We start from the raw sequence: 18626 nt of genomic DNA, 5'->3' as shown, positions 1-18626 counted from the left end.
ACCTCCTAATATGTCTCCTGCAATTATCGATTCGCGACAGTCGACAGTCCTGACATTGCTCATGTTTTCATATGTAGTTCGCACACACCGCCGCCAGGTGGCACCTGTGTCGGGATCACAACACTGTATCCAGCGTCTCCAGAGACTGGAGAATCTGTTCGTCTCTGGAGCACCACTCCACTAGCTCGTCAATTGTCACCACACCATCCTTGTTTGTGTCGATTAGCTGTAATCACACACAAAACAATTAAAATCAGAAGGAAATAAAATTCTTGTTGCTGACTCCACGTGGACTTGTATCCTGGACCAATTCTTTCACACAAATTCAAGTTGGTCATCGGGAACAGGCAGGGCTGTTCACTGTCTGTTCCCGATGACGAATTTTCCATTAATTATCGCAGTTGAGGCACACAATAATCTTTTTATGCAACAAACTGTTGTAATCAAGGAAACAGCTGTGAACACAGATCGCGTTCACGCTACAATGGCGTGATTGCAGCAAAATTGACAGTGGAACCACGGTTCCGGAGAATCTGACGTAAATACGTCTCTGTATTTAAATTACATTTAAGCAATAAATACAATGAAAGGAAGGTAGCTGAATGGAATGTAATGTCAAAATTATCTAGTCTACGACGCACTTCTTCGACAAGCGATTCACAGCTCAGATCTTTCCGCAATAACGAAAGCGGATTGTTGACGGCAGTAATGTGACACAACAATGCCGATTAAACAGATGACGTTTCCTAGGTAACATAACAATGCAACAACAGATAACCATTGTTGTCGATTTGTTGATATGGATATTACACATTTTCGTTCCACTTTTTTGCCGAATGTCCCTTCCGTATAGACGTATTTACGTCAAAACTGGGAACAGTGTGAAAGTGATTTCAATAAGACGTTTCCTTGCCTGTGATGACGCAGAATTTTTGTAGCCAAATAACTCGAAAAGTAAGCAACACGGGCAAACAAAATATACATATTTGATGACGCATTAAGGGTCTTGGGGCCAGATGCGTCCAATTTTCTATTTTTCTGACATCAGATTTTGCTGACGTAACAATTATTTCGAAATTTTTAAGTGGATTACTTACAAAATCAAGATATTGGCGGGGTAACTAAGAATCCAGAACACACAGAGAAAACTCGGTATTTTAGAGACATTGATAGTTCAAATCACTTGCTGCCAACGAGTATGTTTGTCTACATAACAACTGAATGGCGTGTCATTTATTTTTCGTAATTTATTTAACGACGTTTTTCAGTAGCTCAGACTATACGGCGTCGAATGAGAGGATGATAGCGAAAAATGAATTTACGAGGATGTGAATGAGAAGTCTTGGCCTAATTCGAGGCACCATCCAGGCACTTGCCTGGAGGGAATGAGAAAAATCAGGAAAAAAAACCAGTCGCGTCATGCCACTAAGAGAGGGCGGTGCTTTGCTGTTACCAAATTCGTAGAAACAAGTGTTGAAGTTTCTACAATTCACAATAAACTGAGAGTGCCGCCTATTAGTTACCTAAATTGTCTTGTTTGTTTCTACATTAATGACGCTTAATCGACTGCACACATCGATACATCGATACTGCACCCTGCTTTATCGTTCAACGAGCTACCAAGAGATGGCACATCGTTCGGTCCATCGTAACACAAACTATGAAGTTCGTACACGAGTTCCAAGCGATTAAATTATCTTGCTTATCATTAAAAATTCGGGATATGGCATCACGACCGGTTATCTATCGCCGCTTCGATTGAAGGCTTGGAAATATCAGATACGTAGTTTAATATGTGCTAACATAGTGGCGAAAAGCGTGTGTGCATTAATGGTCTCCTTGTAACCACCGGACGGACAGGGCTCGAACTTAAGAACGGCGTGATTCAAGAAGCCTGTCCTTCACTAAACCGAAACACATGAATTAATTACTGAGCCAACTGCGAAGTTCAGCTGGAAAGTTGCCACGGCGTTGTAATGACTTTCGCGCTTAAATTATCCAAAGCAGCCGGACTAATTAATTCATTACTTAATTGTCGCACAGTCCGCTCGCACGATGCGACAAAAACATATCGGGAAGACATCGTTGCAGACGGAATATGACATTTTCGCTAATTTACTGAAGCCAAGTTGTCGATCCAATTTGTTTCAGACAGCGAGTGGATATTTAGACTCATCTAGCCTCAGTAACAATACCAAAGACGTACACCGAACGCCATTTGCAGCTCCTGAATTATTCGATCACACCTCGTTCACTGCTGGCGAATTGGTGCGACGTAAAACATTTCAGAAGGCGAAATGTTTGCGTGGGCCGAAGTTGCGAGGATCTGACACTGCGACCTACAAACTGTGGTTGTCAGGCACTGGTAGGTCCGCGAGCACTTTCGACTCTCGTAAGAAATCTCAAACTCGTAACTGGAGGGTGGCCGATTCACGTCCCCGCCTCTTACAAGGGTGTTCGCGGGTAAATACGTAAATAAGCTGCACAGTGCCATTTCTCTTTCCCCAGAGATTCATCAACTCGTCACACTCGATGTCTTCCAGTTTCTGACTTGAGTTAAAGAATAAATAAATTATGTAACAAGCAACTAATAAAAGGGAGAATTTATGCAAGATATTAATAAAGAGTGATGTTTTTCGCAGCGCCACTTCTAATTCTCGTATTGCGCTAATCCATTCAACTGTTATCGCCCGGAAGCAAGTGGCAGCCCCTTAAGAGTTCACAGCATCTGCCCGATCAGTAAAGGAGCAAACAACAGCAATGACATGTCGGCTATTTATTTGGCTATTACACTGCCGCACGCCCAATTTATGAGCCCCCGCCCAAAGGCGTGGAGAAGAAGGAACGGTAAATTTGCTATCCGGTTCAGAGGCGAATGATTAGTGCTTACGCTCGCCGCGTGGGGCGCAATATCGCGTCTCCTGCTGCGCCTCACTTTACTGCCTAATCACTCGCAACGCAGTGAGTGGAAACAGGCTTCTTAGGCAGTCAACGCAAATTCACGTCGACAACGTAGTGAAAAGATCCCGTCTTCCTGCCCGCTGAGATAACGGGAAAGATGCTAACTCCACACTGAGCGAGATGAGGAGGGTCGGCAAATCTGGAGGGAAGAGACCACACACGAGATCTAGGAGTAGATGGTACAGTGGAATAATATTAATACGGGTCTTAAAATAGACGGTGTGATCGGGCCCAGTGGCGGGCTCTTGTGAACATTGTGATGAGCCTTCGGGTCCCATGAAATACAGAGCAACCATTACCTTCTCGTGAAGGATTTATGTTTCGTATCAAACAGCTGGTCGAAACTTTTATGGACGATTCGAAGCCAGCCAATTGGACGCGCGTTCATTGGCTCCCCACGGTCGACCAACTGAGGAACTCGATTAAGTGAAATTTATGGACGTGCCGGTGTTCGCCCGGCGATATTAAAGACAACTGACTGAGTCAGCGTTCGATACCAACATGAATTCTTACAAAATTTAGCAGTGCAACAGAACACCGACAAGCGCTGTAAGCAATACCACGCAATGAACGATGATTATGATGGGGGCATTTCGAATACTGGAATCCAAAAGACAAGACAAAGCTGAAAGGACCGACTGTCAAAACGCGTGCGAACAGGATAACCTAAGCAGTTGATTAACACACGGCGAAAAATTATGGCAACACGTTTTTGAACTGCGCTGGCTGCAGATTTTCGAAACAACTTTTTGTCTGACAGACAAACCGAATAGCTGAGCGACTACGAGCTTCGATGTGCCCGCGCACCTGCACGCCCTATTTACGATGGCATCGACCCGCCACGAACACTTCGGCCGTGCAGAATCCGGTCCCACGTCATCACTGACTGAGAAGTTACTCCGAGGAAATTGCTTCGTAGCGCCACTGAACGTTTGTAACAGAAAGAAATGAAGGTCTGCAAACATCGCTCATGTTTCGCAACGGCAAATACTTTTGTTCAGCAGAACACCGACACGTAACTCGCCGATAGAAGAGAATTAAGAAATCGAAGCGTCGAGCGTAACAACTCCGAGGCGAAGGCCCTACGTCGCGGGAACAGAAAATTCACAGAGAATAAGCAGAGGTGAGATGCAGCTTCAACAAGCGGTCCCGCTGCCTAGCAACGACGCCACGGAAGGAGGCGGCACATCCCTCACTTAAATACTGCACTGTGACGTCACGGAGTGCTGGAAATGTTAGCGGTTACGACGGTACGAGAATGTGAAATTGGGCGACACGGCGCGGCTCGCGAAGCAGATGGCCTTATGGGAAATTAGGAAATCAGGAACTACAAATTGGATCAGGATTGTGACCGGAAGACGAGACTTCTACGTCGCTAGAAATGGTGTGTGGGGGAGCGGAGGCAAAGCTCCACGCAATGAACCTCCGGGCCCGAAACATTCATGCGCCTCGCTGGACTCAAGCTTCATTATCGACTGAGAATGCCGGCGTCACACAATCAATCGCGAATACGAAAAATACCAGTGGCGAACCGTCATGAAGACGTGGCGGACTGTTGCCAAGTTTTGCAAACACGCTGCTGGTTCAGGGCAAGCCGTCTGTCTGACAGGGAAACGGGAAACAGAACAGACGAAATAAAATCCGAACAGCCAGCAGATAGCAGGCAGTGGATTGTTTCGGAGCCATGACGGAAGAACCCCGAGCCATGTTTCAGTCGGCTGAGTGTCCATTATCACAACGCACGAGACAGGCCCAGAAAGTTCTGCGTTTCACTGTGCAAAGACAAAAGGAAACTCGGCCAACTTCCTCGCAGCTTAACTTACCTCAGAACACGGCCCACCCGAGCCACCGAAGTGCTGGAACGCGGAGGAGTTAATTCACTTCGCAGAGACGAAAATCTCGTTCTCGTGTTTTTATCGTCCTCGTGGCGAATTTCAAAATAACTTCACCAAGTTATTTTCGAAACATTCAGAATTGAAAGTACCTGATCCTATTCTGGGCTGTAAAGCCGCGTGGGTTTGTGACAAGACGCCACCGTCTAGGATAAAGAACATGCTGTTTCCATCTGCAGGGCTGAACATGGAGACGATGTTTTCCACAGTCACGTCCCGAGTCTTTAAGAAACGTTTTCGGAAACAATTCTCTCGCATTTTGGCTGCTGCTGATTTGTCGGCTCAAATAACGGGGAGAAATCTCTGTGCGCGGAAAAACGAAAACTTGCTGGAAATTTGCAGATCAGAGGGTTCAGAAGAGGCGCCGACAGCTTCGGACGACCAGCGCCTGACGTCTCGTTGTATTAAAAATTATTAAAATTAATTTTCATCCCTAAATCCTTAAAATGGGGGAATAAAAGTGGAGCGAGGGACGGTAGGAGCCCCTTGCAGAATTGGCGAGCGAATTGCGCAGGGGCAGAGCCCCTAAATCATTTATAAATGTCTTCATCCCCGATTACAGAAGTAATTGACATTCGCTGCATAAAGCGAAAATGTATCGCGAGCTTTAATGAAAGTCCTGTCGTTTTAATTCGTTTTTTCATTACGCGAAAAACTTTATCGAGTTACCGCGGGTTTAGACGTACGAGGCCGGCAAACCACTGAGACTTGCTTCGTACGCGGGCCACGTCTGCATTTTAGTTGCACGGCTCATTGATAATTTAGTCATTCATGTCCACGTGCGTTGCAAGCAGAAGACGTTACTTTTGCTAAATAAAACATATTTTTGAAAAAGTTAAATATCAGAGCAGTCGAAAGAACGAGTAGAATTAGTATTTGTTTGTTGTTGCTACTAAAACAAAAGGCAGTTCGTGTCATTGCTGCCAGTAATTACAAATCTCTTCGCTGACAACTGACAACTGTTACGCGATCAGTGGTACCAACTTCGTCATATCCACCAGAGACGTCTCGGTTCGGAACGGAAGTCGAGTGGCAAAACTGCTTTCTGCAACGTTTCATTAAGCGCCATGTGGCAACGGCGGATTTTAGTTAATTAGGTTCAACTTGAAATCCTGGCTGTCTGACAGAAGTCAAGTCATGCCTTCATAACTGAGCTGAGTTCACAACCGGAAGGTTACGAACTGTGTCAGAACTGTGTTCCTTTTAAACACACCAGCGTAAAGTAATTTGCCGTTCGCAGAAAACAGATGTTTAAGTCTATTATTAAAATACAATAGAAGGGCCATTTATTTACGGGCGGAGCGAGTATCAGCGTATCAAAAAGGGCTCCGTGGACATCTCATCCCAGACGAGGCGCTCCTGAACGGGATAATCACAAACAAACTGAGATACTGAAAATAATTACATTTCCGTACTGCAGCCTACAAGCAAACTGGTACGAAATATCGTCCGATGCAACCCGCTGACCACATGCAGAAAAATAAGGCGACTTTTCAGGAAGAGCCCGTGCGGCACACGTCTCAATTAACAGACCGACGATGGCTAACAGCAGAGCGAAAGCGCGCAACTTACATGGAAGATCTTCTCTACGTGCTCCTTAGCCGAGTTTTCCTCTACGACGGGCTCAGTGGAGCGGCCCAGCATCTCGTAGATTGACGTCACAACGTCCAGCATCTCGCTCTTGGTGATGAGGCCGTCTCCATTGAGATCGTAGAGACCGAATATCCACTGCAGCTTCTCCTGGACGCTGCCCCGAGACACTCTGGACAGGATGCCAAGGAAATCCTGAAACACAGTCTCTCTCACTACGTGAGGCACTGGACGTCCAGGCATTACAGTCTTCCTGGAAACTGCGTCCGAGAAATTTCGTAACAGATTTTCCGGGATGACAGCTACAAGCAGAAGCATCCGGGAACATAGAAACAAGTCAGAGACCTGTGTTTACAGCAGAACAACTAGACGAAGCAGGGGCCGGGGTTGACCTCACAACATAGAAATCACTGAGACGCCTTGCACAAGAAACCGGATCTCGGAATCGTCGGAAGGCATGAGAAGGCGACAGCTGTTCAGCTAATTCAGAAACAGTCCTCCCACTTTGGTCCGAAAAGTTAAAAACGTGTTCATAACAGTCTACTCAGTCCGCACCCTCACACCCTAATTATTTAACGATCTCGACTGGTCGCTTTTCCGACCACCACAATCGATCCGTTCTACGTGCACCACCACTCGCCGCATTGTCTGTAATTTGGTCGCCCTAAAATATTTCATGACGCACTGTACAACTCCCCAGTCATTTCACGGAAGCAGCAAAGAAGGGAAAGCTTCTATTCGTGCGCTGTGCCTCGTAGGATTTCGTTTCACAAGGCGTTAGAAAAACTTTCTGTGAAACACCACCACAAAGGAAAGACGGTTCTAGAGGCAGAACAGCCTGGATGCTGAAACACACACTCACCTCGAAACTTATCTTGCCCGTCTGGTTGTGTTTGATCGTGTTGAAGACGTAGTGCGCGTACTGGCTCGCATCTGGAAGCAGAAGAACACAGGCTCTTACCGACCGGAGGAAATGAGGAATACTACGGAAACGCTCAAGAGGACAGCCTCTCTACGGCTCAGATCTGAATCTGGGGCCTCGCAAATACGAAAACCAGACGCTCGGTTTCAGGTTTTCACTTGTTCCATTGACGGAATGCACCTGAGGATAACAAAGACGGGAAGAAGGCGATTGAGCAAGGGCCCGACGAAATAACTTCGTCGTGAGGGAACCAGGACATCCGTAGACCACTAGGTCAAATAGACGCCCAAGAGCTGCGTACAAAAGTACGCGGCGTCACACGTGAGCTCCGTAAGAATGAACAAGCACGCGACATCTTCTGCTTTGTTACAGGCACTGTCAATGTCAAGGAAGGAACCGAACCAAGGACATCTGCATGAAGCGCGAACGGTTCGAACGACAGCTAGACAGACTAGACGGAAACTGACACGAGTTTAAGCGAGACTTAGCAGTCGCTTCGTATATTCAATAGGCACACGATATCCGGATCAACCTCTAGGTAACAGGCTGTTTCGCAAACAAGTACTCACCGCCTTGGGGGAAGAACTGGGAGAAGATGTTCTTGAAGCATTCCTCGTCAACCATTCCCGTCGGGCATTCCTGCAACAGACGAAATCAACAGACAAGATGGCGTCAGTGCGCGTGGAGCTCAGTCTACAAAAATGGAAAGGGTGGGAACAGAAGACAAAAGGGGCCGGGGCACAGGCCCACAAAGGGCCCCAGAAAAATCTTCCGGTTCCATGAAAGCCGGAGATTCCTTTGAACATCTGAGCGACTGCCAGAACTCAAAGACAAAATTATGCTCCACGAAATTACTCGTTACAACTCAGACAAACACTCCGATTACGTAATCCCAGAAACTTTGTTCCTTTTTGTCGGAACGTAATAAGTAAATACACACGCCGGAGCAGTGTTGCCAACTAGGTACTACTTCTTGCTGGAGGACGATGTACGTCTTCCTGAGGCAAAAATTGATGATTTCAAGGGTAATCTTGGCGGGAACTTTGCTGTTCTAGCCCTTTTCAATCCGGAAAGACAGAGAACGCGTGCTTCTCAATTTAAAGACGTCAGGGCACAACGTGCAATGGAACAGGGGGGAAGTGGCTCACCTGCTTGAACCCGCGGTAGATGAGCTGAATCTCCTTGCGGGTGAACTTGGTCGTCCTGGCGAGCTTCGTGAGCTCCTCGGGGCGGTGCCGGGTCGCGTGGACACTGAACTCGTCCAGCTCCTCCTCTGGAACAGAAACACGCGATTATCGCATCCGAGCTACTTACTGCGACGAAGATCAAACACCGCGCGTCAGATGAAAAGACACAGGCCCCAAAAGTGTACTCCGTGCCGGAATACACAAGAGTATTCTCGTGTTCCTTGCAACGCAACAAAAATGACTCAATGACCCACAGTATTCGATAAAGACTTCCCTCAAAGGAAGGAAGCCTCAGAGAGAACCATTCGTTATTTTCGACTGCTCACTACGCGTTCAACAACGGCGGTATACTTGAAAGGAGCAATTTTATCTCAGACTTGAACGCGTCTGTAGCAGGAAAAGTCGGACGGGAATTTTTCCTCTTTAATTCGATTGGGGCGGCCTCTCTCTAGCTGGAATCAACTGCTTTGTCCTCGACATCGATTTCAGTAAACGAACTTTCTAAAACACACAGCACATGGCATTCTCTAAAGATCGAACCACGGAAGTTGGCGGAACATCAACCAGAATAAACACTAAAGGAAATGGTAAGCCCTTTTTTTAAATTCGGAATCAATAAATCTGAGCAGACACAAATGAACATGACAAGATTCAGTGTACGAACGCAGACGATAAGTACAACAGCACTTGCTGACATTCTACCCGCACAGAACCTCAACAAACCTCTTACCAAATCTCGCAACTCAGTCACAATTGAGTATTTCACAGACGTATGAACAGTTTGGTTAAAATGCCAGGAAAGTGAAGTCTATTACCGAGGTAATAATAGGCCAGAACACGTCTCGAGCGGATATCGAACGTGTTCGGTATCAACTCTTGCTGGAACCCTTCCGTCCTTGAAGAGTCTCGATTAAGTCACGTTAAAGAGTTTCGATTGGCCTCAAATGTACCGTGTATTGGTTCATGCTCTACCGCTGTGCTAACCCAAACACGCAAACTGATTGAGAGGACGCAGCACATTTGAATCAAAGGAGACCTTTGTCGCCGGACGATACTCAGTTCACCACAAAAACTGTACGTGCGAAAATTCGCTTGTAGTCAGACACGCCACTGGACTGGTAACGGATGGGGTTGACAAACGCAAATATAAGATTCTCATTACACAAATTCTAACCACGAATCTGGACGCCAGACATTTTAATTCGAGTCGTTTACGGAATGCCAAGATCTTCAAACAAGATACGTCAATTGTAACAAACAAACAAACAAACATCGCTACATTGCTCATCCTGGACGTTACTTTATGCGTCTCCATTCGGAAAGCATTGCAAATCTTCCCAGAACAACAGAAGTGACGAACTAATCATCGTTCTCCCTGGTCATCATTTAGCGTCGCAGTTTCATCAATTAATCATTAGAATTACGTCGGTGCAGGAGGACGTCACAGGCCGCTGCTCCAGATGGCTCCGTCGTCGTTATGATTCAATTATGACGACGCCAAAGACGGGAGTGAAGGAGATTCTCGCGTCGTAAAGACAACGATGCGCTTCGAATTTGTTATTAGCCGAAGCGAAATTGTCTCTTAAAAGGTTAAATACGTTTAGAGGTGGCCCGACCCACTGTCAGTCGCAGAATTTTTAGCGTCTAACATAACATTTAAGTATTAATAACAACTGCGTTTTATCACGCACTGTGTCAACTTAGGTCAAAACACAGCAAATCGCTGAACGACAAGTGCTTCTTGAGAAGTTTTCTGCAACCTGTGGGTCCAGTCGCCAAGCAAACGCCGAACTAAACAAGCAACCGCTGATCTACTGCGATCCAGCGTTTTTGACCGCTGAACTTTGTGAATTGGAAGCCGTTGCTGTCCACTCCATTATCTGCAATTAAAATGCGTTCAATATCGTCTTCGATTACGCCTTCTTGCTGCATGCATTCTCCCATTCCTCTTGTCCAATTTCTTCGAATCTCTGGCGACGCAGACGCTCGACGTCCTTAATTTTAAATGCTGTGTTCTTGCTTGCAACCCATTGTTTTGCATCTGCCCAAATAAGTTCAGTGGGGTTTAAATCGGGAAGTCTCAGCACTGTACGTTCTTTGTCTGCCAAAATCTGATCAATCACATAATATTTGTGTTTTGAATTGTTTAATTTGATTAAATCGAACAGTCGAGCTTTCAACACGTCACAAAATGGGATGTTTATTTCCAATAGCCAGGCTTTCATTTCGTCCTTCTTTGTGTAAGACGTCGGTGGTTTGTATGTCCGAGTGTTTTGATAAGAGGCAATGCCAATGACCAGAAAGGAGATTGCAACGAACAGGTGTCATGTTGTTGACACAGCGCAGTCACAAGACAACAATTATCAGGCTTCCAGACTGACGCACTGACAGAAGGAAACTCCTTCCTTCCTTCATTGAGTGGTCCGCATACTGGGCACTCCCTACGAGGTCAGCGGCCATGATCGGTGGATCCAGTTCTAACAACTGCAGTTATATACGAACAGCTCGGGTGAACCGCCATCTTGTTCCGAGGCTCCGGAAACCAAACGACGTTGTATGACTTTCTCTTGGGCGAAAAGTTAAAATCTCTTAAAGTGACTAGCCACTGTGTCCGTTCGGCCACTCCGTTCGTAGTTGCGGTAAAAGGAAAACAAGATTTTAATTCACTGAGGCAAATGTTTGCCGGCTTCTCGTTTCAGGAAGAGCGAATTTGTGGCGGATGCGTGTGTGTGGATGCATCAGCGATAAAAGACAGAAGGCAGATTAATGGAGTGGCAAAGTTAATGCTCTCACACTGAAGACGTCGCAGACGACCAACATTTCTGAGGAACATGCTGTCTCCATGTTCACACGACGGGAGAAACGCGATAAAGTTATATATCTCCTTACTTCTACGCCCGGAAGTAAAGCGTAAGTTCTGTAGGTCAGGTAGACAAGGATGAACTACAAAACGTCTGAGTTACGACAAAGGGCGAGTCTACAAATGTCTATAACTGCAGCCGTAAAACCTGACCCACGGGAATTTTTACAACGGCAGCAAAAGTTTATTTATAAAAATATGTAGTTCAGCTTCATAATCGCGAAAGAAAAGCGAGCAGTAAAACAAGTTTATGACTGCACATACTTGGTGTTGACTTGTGTTCGGTTCGAATTATGGCCCGTGGCTGGAGAGAAACCAGACGGACAGATCGAAAAACAAACTCAGTGCCCCCGAGTACAAAGAAGGAATGCTAACCACTGTAACCGTAACGATCGGTCATCGCATACGAGCCAACAAGCCTTCCTTGCACCGACTTTACTCGGCGCTGTATTTAGTGCAAACTACTAAATTAATCCACTTAAGACGTTAGCATCAAGTCAGATGCTCTCTGAGCGTTTGATTCAAATTTGTGACAAAAAAATGTATTCGAATCAAATTAATTTCTTCTGTTACAATGAACACGGCGAGCAGCTGCTGCCGTACCAGAGAACAGCTGAGTATCGATTCCCGCAGGAAGACACGTGCCCGCCTGGTTGTGTCCAACTGAACACAATTTCCGACTGCCATCTGTCATGTCGCGGGCTCATAACATGCTACTTGTTTTAGAACTGGAATCGTTGAGTAGCCTGCACCCCGCACCCCTCGGTCCCAGAAGTTTCGTTAAAATTTTATGCGTTATTAACAGTTCTGAGATGGCCGACTGAAGTGCTGCCATCTGCTCGGCCAGTTCGTGTTCTCTGCAATAAAACACAACAAAACTTCAAGTTGCTTACTGCGCGAGTTATTGACGCAAAACAATTGCGTCATCCACAAGCAGACGCAATCGGTGTGACTGACAGCTTGGTTTTGGTGTCTGAACTAACGCAACGGAAGAGACCGACGCCACACCACGATTAATAACAATTACGTTATCATTACCAGCAACGTCTCAGAGACTTGTGTTTCTCCTTACGGATTCGATTCTGCTGTCCACTGCGCCGATTACATTTGACAGGTCTTCACGCCTTGTTTAAATGTAGGTCGTGTGAGTAGGTTATGGACTGGATTCAGCTGGCTCAGGACAGTGGCCACTGGCGAGTTCTTCTGAATATGGCAATGAACCTCTGGATTACCTCAGAGATGTCGGTCCGCGTATGCATCCATTTGAGTTGCCGAAACCCATTCTCTGCCTCCGACACCCCACGAATATTTGAATCTCGACGCTTCAAACACGGACTGCGATTTACAGACGGTCTTTAATTTTTCGGAAGAACGTCTGTCTACTGTGTTTGAAATGACGACGCTGTCAGAAATCGAACCCAGTAAGTCAAGCAGGAAGTCCCATTCCAAAGAATGGTTACGAACTTAAATATGCAGCGAAGCATGGTAGAAAAACGCCAACCTCCACGAGGTCGCATTGAACGCGCTTAACCATACCGATTTGCCTTGGCCTACTCGTAAAGCGTCCGCTGCAAAGAACGCCGGACGGGCTGCAAATTTCTAAGGGACGCCAAACACCAGGCACTGCACAGATTAGCGAAGTTACGGATACCAAAACAATTGCATTCAGGTTCCGGTTACTGAAGTCTGGGCCTTTTCACGCGGACGGATACGAGACAGCGCGATTAGGCGACAGTTCGGACCGCGCTCCATCCCTGCTCTCCGGTCTGCGTCAGTGGGAACGAGAGAACTGAACCAGTGCCATTTCTGCGGACTGGCATCGGGACGAGACCTCTTTTCTGCCAGCAGATGGATTGACCCTCACCACGTGTGTTCGCACTTTACCTGCACGGCGCGTGAAACTGCGGAAGGCTTGCAAAATGGCTGACCCCGCACAAAAAGAATTTTAAGAAAATTATTGGGACAGGATTCGGTACTTCGACATAAAGCAGAGCCCGAAGTGACACCGGTCGTAACTGGAACAGCTTCATCTGCAATTCAAATATTTACGACGCGTCGATCAACTGACGTATGTGCGTAAGGGCATCAGCTCTCTGGGGCGCATCAGTTGCGACACTTGACAGCGGATCCCAGGCGCGACGTGAGCAAAATCTATCGACCACTTTATAAGGCAAGTTCGATTACGACCTGAGAAAGTTGCGTGCTTTAAAATCGAAACTTATTTGTAAAAAATATTCTTCTTTATAAGAGTAAAGGAATGTAATTTCAGAACAGACCTAGGGGGTCTCCTTCCATACAGAGTCACAGGATAAATCGAAGAAACGAACGTTTCGCACAAACGCAGACCACAGTTTCCTGTCTTATCCCTGAAGACGCAACCTTCGTCCCTCAAGAACGTACAAAGCCCAGATTCTGCTCTCACTGGCGGGCAATCATAACTTGTCCTGTGGTGCAAAAACGACGAACGTTTTCCGAATTCGGCGATAAAACGACGAAAAACGAGAAAACAAAAGAAAAACGTTTCATCCGGAGTGCACATTCACGAAACGAAGACCACGGACCACAAATGGACGCTTTCACTGGCACTGAAACACAATTTTAGTTCAATTTCGGGCGCCGTGAGGTTCAGCTCAGCCTCCGTCGACCAAGTGCAGCGAAGAAACGAGGAGCGACTGCACTCACAATTAATGACCTGCGACACTTGTCAGCGCAAATGCAGCGACTGTGCGTTGTTTCTAACAGGCTGACGTAATTATAAATCTGGGGCACTGTGAGGGTCAGAGGTCAGGTACTTCTCATGTGGACGGCGAAGGATAACGAAGCAGCGAAACCAGAATCGGCGTGAACAGGACCCCATTTCGTTATACGGAATAACTTAATCTAACGAAACAGTTTTAAAGGCGCAATTCTTTCAGCTATTTCAACGGGAACGCGGCTCAACGTTCATGAATCGCTGTCTCTCTTCCACGCTACGTGGTTTTTGGTCCTCAATCCATCTAAAAGGCTTGCATGATGCAAGAAGGTGATGGCGGATGATGCGATTACACCAGGACCGGTTCTACTGCTACAAGAAACAGCTTCTTTTCTGTTATCGAATCGTGTTTGTGGGTGTACGAGGTGCGTCCTCCAATGTTACGCGATGGGCCAATCCTTCGTTCAAGGGGTTGTATCGTGTATTTGCCAGGATTCACAGTGCCCGCACTTCGTTCTGAACCACAAGAGACCAGAGGGTGAATAATTCCGACTTTCAGGGCACGGATAATATTAAAACTGGTAGAAACAGGGAGTCCGAGATTGAGCGAAATGCGTGCGTCTTGGAAACTCTGCGTTTCCGGTTAAAGCAAAACCCGAATCCGGAGGCTGCTGCAGAGGTCGTCCGACAAGAAACGTGGAAGGAAGAGTTTTAAACCGTGACTGCGGACGGACACAAAGAGACGCCGTAAATGAAAACACACGAAGGGTTTTAATTGCATCTGAGGGCTCTCGAACGAGCTTCAAATATATCCGCATCGGGATTTATAATGAATGTCGTGTGTCTGCTTCTTTTGACGAGGGTCCACTCCACAAACAGCCAGGCCGAACCCGCCACTCGTCGTCATGTTAAGTAATTCCAGCTCAACTCAGACGCTGCGGTGCCAACTCAAAGCGGATTACAAGGTTGTTTCGGAAGACTCTTGCCTAGAAATTCATACCGCGCTGACATGTGTTTTATTAAACCGCAGACAAATATGAGCTTGAATGTCTCAAACACCGCACACCACATTCACTACAAAACCCACCCTCTTCGAGTAAGTGATTTCATGATCTTTAAGAGCAACTGGACGGATAAACAAGCAGAACAGAAATCCTGTCTCTTCATCGCCACTTAGGAGTGTCCTTGCTCTAAGACACAACGCGTCAACTGCACTTCGACGGACCGCGGTTTCGCACTCCTCACTACTGTCTGCCTGCAGCAGCGTCGTTCTTGAGAAGCTGACAGTCACTCAGCCGGCCAAGAAATTAATCGCCTTTCACGGAACACGAAGGTTCATCGTCCGTCCGACAGTTCTGGACAGGAATTCGCGACACCACACGTAGCCATGAAGATGGAGGCACTACGTTCCTACGAAACGTTGGTTTCCACACGGCGTTGCAACCCAGAAGAACATGGACACAGGAAGTAGCCGGTTTATGCTATATTCGTTAAAAAAGAGGACAACTGAAAAGTGGCACAAAATTCAAGTCTACAGATGATAATGAATTGTGTGTTTTAAAAGCGTGCGTGCTTCATGCTTGGATGCGAACAGATCTTTCACAGAACAACGTGGGCAGAGAACGAAGTGAGGTGGAAAGGAGACCGCAGACGAACACAGGGCGAAAGGAGACACACGTAAACATGGCGCAGCTGAGCAACAGCAATGATTCAACCAACACAGCACAGAAGCTCGAGCTTTGGGCGGCGTCAGCTGAAGTTATCTACCACGTGCACTGCGAACACTGACAGGCAGACATCAAAGCAGAGGGTGAGGGACTGCCTTCGGAATATTGAGGCAGGCTCATGTATCCGAGGCCCACCTACCACCTCCCATCGGCTCCTAGCGACCGTTGCCTTGGCGACTGCCTCACTAACTCTCCGGGCAGCCTCTGACGTGCAGCTGGCAGCTGTTCAGACCGCGCCGCAACGCGTCGCTGGCGTCGGTACGTGGGTCAGGCGGGAAACAGCTGAATGCGTGTGAGCCGTGCAATCGAGATTATTGACGGTCAAGGCGCGAGAGTTTGGAATGGATTCAACTGGCTCAACATGGCGTCCACTGGAGAACTTCTGTGAACTCTGTAATGAACCTTCGGTTTGCGTACGAGGCGGAGATTCCTTGACTGACTGACTGGCTGAGTGACTATCAGCTTCCCAAGTAGGACTCTGCCCCACGGAGTTGCGTGATCAATAAGTAAGCGACTACTTAAAAGTTGCATCTGTGATTCTGATCGCCACAGCTTCTCACACACATAAGGCCACATTTCAAAACCGGGACACACAACAAAAATAATGTCTAAAGTTTTACAAGTTCAGGCCGTCTGGCGAAATCAAACTTCTAGCTACCTGAGTGATCTCCAGTCTCCGTGAAGAAACCGGATACATATAAAATCACAGGGTTCTTATGCTTCAATTTCCGTAAAAGTTCCCAACTTTTAAGGACCAAACAGAATGTCAACAGCATTTGTTAAATAAGTTAATACGTACAAAGTGTCGAGAGGATGCAATGTTCAACGACGTGGGAAATTAATGCTACGGAGCTAGGAATTCGTAAAGACCTTTGAATTATTAAACGTCGTCCTGACGTGTTGGCTGCAGCTACAACATTTCGGCGTAATGTAACAAGCGTAAAAAAAATCAACCCGTACACTGAACGAACTTAGAATTCATTCCTGGTTAACCGTAAAAAGCCATCACATCGACTAATGGCCTCAGTGAAGAACGACGCAGCGGATAAACCTTAACTAGCAACAATTTTGATTAATCCTCGTTTAATCGCATTTGTCCTAATTCAACCAACGATTAGTGGAAAAGCAATTTCAGAAAGTAACAAAGAGGACTCTCGGTGGAGACCTTCCTTCTTCACCCACGTTTTGATGTCCAACACGCGTGTGGGCGGAATATCGACGTTTCGCGGTGGCAGCGTTCAACGGACAACCACTCGAAGAGACGCCGGTCGCCGTTCTTCGCATTCGCGCGGACAATCCCGACGACTGGCGACTGTTTCGGGCAACCGAAGAGGAGCAGAGTAATTGTTCACAGGCTGACAGTCGCTCAGCTGGTCACGGAATTCCGTGCCTTTTGTGTTCACAACAGCCCGCCACTGGACCGAATGATGAGCTAGATTAATCCACTCCACACCCTCAGATCTTATTTCTTTTCGAGATCCATTCTAATGTTATCCTTGAATCTACATTATTTGATGTCCACTGAAGTAAAATGGAAGTTTTGTATGGAATTTATGCAAAAGAATAACTGGGGAGAGCTACTTTGCTTCTGATTTTCGGTGGCACCCAAACCTCGGAACTCCCGATGTTCAGAAGAAAATCGTCCCTTCCTGCGCCATGTTTTGCGGGCGCGTCACCTGCTCGCAACGCCTCGGTCCGAAATTACACGAAGTTTGATTCGACATCGTGAACGCAGAACACGAGTCTCCAGGGCGGTCTTGGATTAGGCAGTTGGTGTGACGCCGCCACGCGCCGTATCGACGCACGGCCCGGCCCGGTGACGTGAGGTGACAGATTCTGTTCTGAACACGGCCAGAAAAGTTTGGAAGTACATCTCCAGTGGCGGTCTCTCTGCGCTCTGCGGTGGCTGCAGAGAACTGCTTTCAGGTGCGGAAAAACGCCACTGCCACTACTACATCGTTTGTGCCTGAACGCATGCTGATGTAACAGGTGGGGCCCCGGGGGGGGGGGGGGGGTCGCAAGAGACAGGTCACAGCCTGCAACATAGGCAATCAATAAGCTTCGCGTTTCTTGCCTCTCGGTCTCCATGTCAAACAATTTCTATGCTCTTCTAGTCCACGGAGCAGCGTCTAGAAAGCTGACAGTCGATCAGCTGCTTAACAAATATCCCGTCTTCTATGAAACACCGAGATTCAGTACCGTGTTCACATTGGGCCGTGATTCGACAACGTCCTGAGACAAGTCGACGCAGTCCACACTCTCACAGCTTCTTTGAAATTCTTTTTAATATCATCTTCACATCTTTTTCTCAGAAGTGGCCTCTTCCAACCAGGATTCACGACTAAAATGTGCATGCATTTTGAAACGCGCCGTTCGTCTTACGCGTGATCAACGGAACTTGCAGATGTCAGCTGCTGCCTTCACGTCACTTCGACTCATAAATTCCACGACGACCGACCACATTAAAGTGCTTCTGGTCAACATCACATGGGCAAAACGAAAGGTACAAGCTCCCCCCCCCCCCTCGTATCTACTGACCTTTGCCCTCTGCCCTTCCGCACTCGCGTGGGATGTCCCTGACTGCTCCAGTACGAACACAGGTCGTATGTACCTCGCTAATGAGCACGCGCATGGGCTCACACAGAAACCCTCCGCGCAATCTTCGTGGTGGCAGGAAGACACGTTTTCTGGAAGCCAGGGACACAAAGTCGAATGTCCAGAATTCCAAATTTACAACAATTTTGGAAATTTCTGTTCTTGTGCTAAAATTCGAATTAGTTACTTTCGACAGCGAA

At 47.0% G+C, this 18626-nt stretch overlaps 1 protein-coding gene across 4 annotated transcripts in view; it reads right to left on the bottom strand.

Moving 5' to 3' along the window:
• Positions 1-2: 2 nt before the first annotated feature.
• The window catches only part of LOC110827774 (Kv channel-interacting protein 4), a 94324-nt gene continuing 75700 nt past the window's right edge, over positions 3-18626 (bottom strand). For all 4 annotated transcript variants that reach the window (XM_087359701.1, XM_087359703.1, XM_087359705.1 and 1 more), the window contains 5 exons: positions 8514-8638; positions 7935-8004; positions 7306-7376; positions 6426-6638; positions 3-226 (listed from right to left, as the gene is read on the bottom strand). In XM_087359701.1, the coding sequence (XP_087215827.1) occupies positions 116-226; positions 6426-6638; positions 7306-7376; positions 7935-8004; positions 8514-8638 (590 nt within the window). In that variant the 3' untranslated portion in view covers positions 3-115. The remainder of the gene's footprint in view (positions 227-6425; positions 6639-7305; positions 7377-7934; positions 8005-8513; positions 8639-18626) is intronic.

Source organism: Zootermopsis nevadensis, unplaced genomic scaffold (assembly GCF_977971745.1).
Source record: "Zootermopsis nevadensis isolate Lab colony 2312 unplaced genomic scaffold, Znev_1.0 Znev_ptg000032l, whole genome shotgun sequence".
NCBI classification, from domain to species: domain Eukaryota; kingdom Metazoa; phylum Arthropoda; class Insecta; order Blattodea; family Termopsidae; genus Zootermopsis; species Zootermopsis nevadensis.
The sequence above is the reverse complement of the archived record's forward strand: the minus strand, read 5'-3'. Positions and strand labels throughout refer to the sequence as shown.